The sequence below is a fragment of the Phallusia mammillata genome, chromosome 4 (assembly GCF_965637545.1).
Source record: "Phallusia mammillata chromosome 4, kaPhaMamm4.hap1.1, whole genome shotgun sequence".
Lineage (NCBI taxonomy): Eukaryota > Metazoa > Chordata > Ascidiacea > Phlebobranchia > Ascidiidae > Phallusia > Phallusia mammillata.
In genome coordinates, this window is record NC_137255.1 from 10,406,699 (window position 1) to 10,413,803 (window position 7,105).

General features: G+C 35.7%; 1 protein-coding gene across 1 annotated transcript; it reads right to left on the minus strand.

The window, feature by feature from the left end:
* Positions 1-4,990: 4,990 nt before the first annotated feature.
* On the minus strand, positions 4,991-6,888 carry LOC145225336 (uncharacterized). Its single transcript, XM_080092025.1, has 4 exons — positions 6,735-6,888; positions 6,395-6,582; positions 5,857-6,068; positions 4,991-5,205 (listed from the first exon to the last, which is right to left on the minus strand). Exons 1-4 carry the CDS (start codon positions 6,850-6,852, stop codon positions 4,992-4,994), a joined length of 732 nt encoding a protein of 243 aa, XP_079948151.1. The 5' UTR covers positions 6,853-6,888; the 3' UTR covers position 4,991.
* Between the last annotated feature and the right edge of the window lie 217 nt (positions 6,889-7,105).

Genomic DNA, 7,105 nt, shown 5'->3' on the forward strand with positions numbered 1-7,105 from the left:
TTTGTTAAAATTGTTTGTAATGAAAGTGTAGTCAAAGTAATTCTTAACTATTCAACTAGAGCTCAATGGGTTAACATCAAGACGTGAGAGAAAAACCAAACAATCTAGATGCCTGTTTTTTCATTAAATCTCTTTTTTGCTCAATCAGGTCAAAAGACCTTTTCCAACATCCGCTTCTTCAAAAAAAATCCTTTAGCCGTAACCAAAAAAAACCTTTCAGAATCCGTAAAAAAGGAACTTAGAAAGATACTGCAGTCAAATACTTTCTTACCATGCGAAACAGACCCCTTCGTTCCTTTTAACGTCACATGTGGATTATCTTTGCTCGTATTGTAATCCAATTTCACGTTTTTCGAGTTTTTGTTAAAATCTTTGCGCAATGTAATATAATGCTTTAAGTATTTGACAACGAACGATCTCTCCTCAAACGTCTTTGTCACAATGACGTTTTCCTCGATGTAATCCCTCACTTGTTGAAATGCCTTGCGGAATGCATATGTAAGTCCGACCACGTCAATACTTGACTTCGGGTTCTGCAAATATTGGTAATTTAAGTAAATAGTAACAAATCGGCGCAAAGGAAATGTAGTATCTTCCAATAAACGAACGCAGAGCCTTTTGTTCAAACTTTAAACCAACACCAAATGTTAATTTTAAATCAGCATCAAACGTATGTTAAAATTATGTCGGTAAATGTTATTTATTTAACATTACCATAATTCAGTTTTATTCCTAAAATTTATTTAGTTTAGGCCGTTGAAATACGTTCGTCTTACTAGGAAGAAAGTTTTTGTTCGTCATTAAGCTTACCCTAAAAATTAAAAGTAACAATTTTGGCAAACTTTCTTTATTTTCGGTTCACAACAGCCAAACTTTACTTTCAGAGTATTAGACTGCCTCTGAACCTTGAAATAGTTTTGATCGTCCACGAGTCGAGCATGGTTGGCGCTTTTTGTAGAACTTCGGGCAGTTTGTGTTTGTGGAGAGATTAGGTTATTTCGGCAAAAAATCGTTGTTTGACAGAATTGAAACATTGTTTCTGAATTTAAGAACTTAATAAACAGAGATATACACTTTTAGTAAAACCAGTGTTAGGTAAATTCGACTTTCGTCGTTTACCGCATTATTACTGTCAGAATAACTCGATAACCTCTTACATTGACGTATATGTGATAACATCCAGAAGAACTAAGATTATGCTTGAATCTTATCCATTCAGGGGTGTTTATCAATTCGTCGAATCCTTCTGTTACTTTGATCGTCTTCTGTTCAATAATTTCACTCAAGATGCGCAATGCCTTTTTCAGTTCAGAAACCTCACAATATTGTAAGCAAACCTCGCCTGGTTTTAAGAGGAGTGACGCTGCAAATAACATCAGACACAATGATATAAAAGTAAAATAAAATACTTACACAGTTAAGAAAAGTCAGCTTGTTCTCTGCAACAGTGCTGACAAACACGAAAACTATGATACCTTTGCAAGTGTTAACTGACAACAAAGTCAAATTTATTAAAGATTTCTATAACTCACCATATATTCTGTCAGTGGCAAACTGAGATTGAATGATTTGTCGAACATCAACCATTTCTTCCCGTAGTTCGTGTTTATCGTTTTTTAGGGCTGATAAGAGAAACTCTGAAGGCATTCCAAGATGCGGCAAAGAATGTGTTCTTAATTCCTGCGAAACAAGAAAAGAAATGCTTTAGTTGCTGTCATATCTTCACAAAATGATTTTAATTTTGGCTTGACCTGTTAAAATGATTGAAAATGTGAGTAAAATAAATGTGGTTTTGCCAAAATAGTTTTGGGAGTTTAATACAAGAATGACCGGTAATGAAAATAAAATTTTAATTTGTGATTATTCCGATTCTGTAGAGTTATTTTTACCAAAACTACTGCGTGCATTTTTGCTTTAGCCTCTTCCACCAGTATCCTGGGTCCCTTGAATATTACTTTTCCACTTCCGTCTTTCTTTTCCTCCATCGTCTTTATTTCAACATCGTTTTGCAGTTTCTTTTCAATCCCATTAATAATGTTGCATTCGCGCAAAGCACTTTAACAAACACATATAGGCTATTTAAAGTGGACTTGTGCCGAATATTCGGTTTGCCGAATTTATTCGTCCGAATCAGCTATTTTTGCAAAAATATTTGGGTGAAACCGAATAATTTTTTGCAAAAATGTAAAACATGTCTTTTCTGCTTACCAAGGTGCTACACACTTTTTCAAACTGAGTCTGAGCTAAAATCGCGTCAATTATTACTATTTTTAAACATTATCGTTTTTACCAGACAAAAAGTCAGTAATTTATTGACAGGCTGTCAATCATGGCCGAGGCCATTTCGTGGTCAAAAAACTTTTGTTTTCATGACAAACGCCCAACGTACAAATTCGGGTGACGTCTAAGTTTTGCCGAATATTCGGTTTCGGCTGAGCCCAAATTTAGAAGATTTGGTACATCTCTCCAAAAAAGACCATTCAGCTGAGTTGACGAGCTTATTAACCATTAAAAAAACAAACAATAATGGTACCAACCTAAAATGTGGCGTTTGAAATTGCATGTAATCTTCTATTACGTCACACTTTACTTTAAGATGATTCAAGACAGCTGTGACGTCATGCTTGTTCCCGGTTACTTTTACTCGACCCGGTGTCGTCAGACTCCACCTTTATCGAAACAAAAAAAGAAATGGAATCAAAACCACAGTTAGCGTACATGCTGTTTCTTTAACCACATGGTATAACAACAAGCAAGTAATTGCAGCAAGAAACAAGTTTTTAGCAATAGGTTTGGAATAATAATAAACTCAACTCAAAATAATCAATGATTTGCGAGTTTGATATATATTGCATTTCAATTGTATTTTCTCTGGGATCAACGCCACAGGCTTGTATATAAAAATACCATGCTACTGGGAGACAATTTTTAAAAACCTTAAACCCTTCAAAAATAAGTAACTGGTATATTCACGTTACAGCTCATACTTAATGTAGACTTCAGAAACATTTTTGTTGACTTTGAGATAGTGGTGATCTTCATTCCAAGACATTACACGTCGAAGACTCATTAGGTTGGTTGGTTCGTAAGTTGCCGATTTGCAAGAAAATTGGTTAAAAAAGGCGTTCATTACATTTTTGCATTTATCCTCGAACTTATGTTGATTGTACTTTAAGTCGTCGTCTAAATCCTAAATAACGAAAAAATATGAAGTTGACTACTTTTATCGACTATGACTTTATCGGGCATGTTTTTGTTCTCGAATTAACGTTGTACCTCGATAAAGGGTTTAAAGCAAAATTTGATATCAAATCCGTTTGTTGAATATTTTGTAATGATTTTAAGTTCAGCGACACCCGTAAGATTCTGACGCAATGAATTAAAAGCATCCTTTGATTTTCGAAGAAATAAAATGACATCCACATCAACAGAATGGGCAATTTGAAATTCCTGTACCGTAGAACCTGAAAGCAAAATGTTATTTTAGTGCCACATGGAGACAGAAAATTACACAATATTAAATATTTTGTTTCTCCGCCCATCAATAAACCGGAAAAAAGCTTTTGATTGTCACTTGTTTTAATTGTTCTCGCAAAACTCTTACGTCGGTCTTGTATCGTATTACATCATAAATTTATTCTCACCGTTGCATAAAGCCAACTTATGTTTGTATTTGTCCGCTATTTCTTTGCTAATAGGAGACAAAGAAGTCGACAGTTTGTTTTACAATGTGATGGTGATGGTGTGGTGTTGTTTAAACTTTTACCATTTTATGACATTCACAAAACAGGTTCTGCGACAGAATCAAAGAACAAACAAAATATATGACACATTATCACCATTTTGTCGGTTTCTTCCATAGGTCTATACTTTATCTATTTTCTTTGATCCGAGTCTAAAGCAAACTCAGAAACAAAGCATTATCAGAAATCTAGGTAAACTAACCATATATTTTGTCAGTGTCAAACTGAGATTGAATAATTTGTCGCACATCAACCATTCCTTCCTGTAGTTCATGTTCATCGTTTTTCAAAGCTGATAAAAGAAACTCTGACCGACTTCCAAGGTTTGGTATAGAACGTGTTGTTAACTCCTAATAAGGTAAGTAAAGAACGTATTACCGTCAAGATCGTGGTACCAAAAGCGTGTTAAGGTATCGAAAGGTATGAGTTAAGAACGATTGCTTGCATTTTAATGTGTGAGAAAGTCTAGTTTTGATTTTAAAATCCCTGTGCGTTTGGTATAATAGTGTTTAGTTGCAGGGACTATTTCATAAGTGGACCATTATTACCTGCAGGGACTTTATAAGGCTACAATAAAATTTATTTGGTTTTGCGTAAACTGTAATTTTATCCAATAGAAATATCGTTATGGTGGTGAAAATAGAACTTGAAGTTTAACAGAATGTGGCGTTTTTTACCAAAACTGCTGCGTGCATTTTCGCTTTAGCCTCTTCCACCAGTGTCCTGGGTCCCTTGAATATTACTTTTCCACTTCCATCTTTCTTTTCCTCCATCGTCTTTATTTCAACATCGTTTTGCAGTTTCTTTTCAATCCCATCAATAATGTTGCATTCGCGCAAAGCACTGTTACAAACACATAGGCTATTTTAATGACACTGCTAACAAACCTTTTGAAACTAGAAGTGTGGCTCAGCACATTTTGCCATTGCACATTTACTATAACCTGGTTTGGTGTTGCACAGTAAAACACAGCGATCAGTATTGGGCTTAAATAATTATGCTATTAAAAGTACAAACTATACAAAAAATGGTATATAGTGACAAAACAGAGTAAAACAAAACAAATCGACACCTCTGTTGGGGCTACAGGGTTAAACACTACAATCGACATATTCTACACGCTATCCACATTTCAGCCAATTTCGACACTTTTTAAAACTCACCAATTTTGGTGGAGTAAATGGGGTTAGCAAGATAAACGAAGCAAAAAGCACACCTACATAACTATACCTACGATCTGTGTAAGTTTCAGCAAAATACATCAAACAGTTGATGGCAAAACGAGTCGGACAAACTTCGAGAAGAAAAACATAATAACAATAACACCAACCGAAAGTGTTGTATTTGGAATGACATGTTTCCTTCAATGATGTCACACTTTTCTTTGAGGTAATCCAAAGCAGCAGTGACGTCATGCCTGGTCCCGGTTACTTTCACTTGACCTGGTGACGTCAGACTCCATCTTCGTCAATACACAAAAAAAGAAATGTAGTAAAAAATCAAAGTTTATGAAATTACAGTTACGATAGAACGCGAATTCATGCAAGAACATCGCTGTTTTTATGCTAGGTACTAGGCCGATCAGTTGCACGAGCTGGCCCGAGCTTTAAATTTGCATATTTATGCCCTGCTAACATACGAAACTATAGTGTTAAGGATATCTAAGAAAGAGCAAAAACAATGTTTTTAATGCGTTAAAGCGTTAGATAGTGAAAAACGCGTACTTCTTGGCCTGTGCTGGCTTCTACAACGTTGGTGACGTAAGAAAGCTTAGAATTGGAATGCTGTAAAACTAACGTGGAATTAAGAAAGCTTGTGATGTCACAATGCTTCAAACATTAACGTGAGATGCTCGGTATTCGACCAAAAAAACCATTTGCAGTTTAAGCCTAGTAATTCAAATAATTAAAGCTGCATGTCACTTTTCCAAATTGTATTTCCTTGTATGTTTGGGACACCAATCTATTGTACTTAATGGTGCCCTTTACAGAAACAAGGGTATGCTACGGGGAGATGGTTGCTTTACGAGACAATAACGCAACAATTCCGTTTTGTTGTAAAAGAATGGCATCCAACACGCTGGGGTCAATTAAAAGTACTAATGTGTTCATACCTGACGTTGACTTCAACCACTTTTTTGCTCTTCACTTCGACTTTGAGATAATCGTGTTCTTCATTCAATAACATTGAGCGTCGAAGATTTATTAGGTTAGTTGGTTCGTAACTAGCCGATTTGCAAGAAAATTGGTCGAAAAAGGCGTTCATTACATTTTTGCACTTAACCTCGAACTTTTGTTGATTGTACTTTAAGTCGTCGTCTAAATCCTAAATAACGAAAAGCACAGTTCACTTCGAAATGCTTTACATCACGAGTTTTTGGGCGTTTTCTTCATCCAAATCACTTGTTAAGGCCATCATTTCACAACTAGCTAATTAAAATTACTTTAATAGAAATATTCAGTGGCCTTTAGATATAGATCATAGTATGCCAGTTCTATTGATGGCGTAATATTAAAACTGCTTGGTGACATGCTGATTCGGTATGACGAACGACGCCTTCAATAGCTAGTTTACATGGGAGTGTGCCATGATCGCTGGTCTGCATGGGCGCTGAAGGGTTAATTCCAGTCGTGAATTCCTGTTTATCTTACCTCGATAAAGGGTTTAAAGCAAAATTTAAAATCCATTCCATTTGCAGAAGATTTTTCAGTTCTTTCAAGTTCGGCAATACCCGTAAGATCCCGGAGTAATGATTCGAATCCGTCTTTTGATTTTCGAACAAATAAAATGATATCTACATCAACGGGAGGGGCAATTTCAAATTCCTGCACCGGTGTACCTAGAATTAAGGCAAATATTTCTTTTAGTGGCAGAAAATAACATATAGCAATGGAAAAGTTTTTTAGCCTATAATGCAACTGGACGGAATAAAACTAATTTCAAAAAGTATACAAAACAGTGGGTTAAATTTGTGCGCCTTGGGACACTTACGGCTTTTTTGTGTTCGCTTGACTGGTTTTTGCGTCTTTTTCGGTTTAGTGACGGGAACATATTTCTCTTCTTCGCTTGATTCCTCACGACTGTCTCTGGTTTCACTTTCTTCACTCATGTTTTGAAAGTAGAGTGAAATGTCAACAGGTTTATTTCTGACCAGTAACTCAATTGTTTTAGCCCGATGTACAATCCGTGCAGCATCTACAGAAGATGAGAACCAGAAGTTTAAATCTTTTTGACATGAATAAAAAAGTAAAGAACAAACCTTGATACTTGGCGAAATAAACGATTGCCTCTGTGCTGTTTCCTTTTCGTTCAACTTTTGTCACCTTTCCACCACCTTTTTTCTTGTTCATAAACGCCCTCCT

Coding starts and splice junctions, on each gene's coding strand:
- LOC145225336 (XM_080092025.1), bottom strand. CDS start 6,852: ATGAGTGAAGAAAGTGAAACCAGAGACAGTCGTGAGGAATCAAGCGAA. Junction 6,583..6,734: donor CAAGCGAACACAAAAAAGCC/GTAAGTGTCCCA, acceptor CCTTAATTCTAG/GTACACCGGTGCAGGAATTT. Junction 5,206..5,856: donor GTGGTTGAAGTCAACGTCAG/GTATGAACACAT, acceptor GTATTGACGAAG/ATGGAGTCTGACGTCACCAG.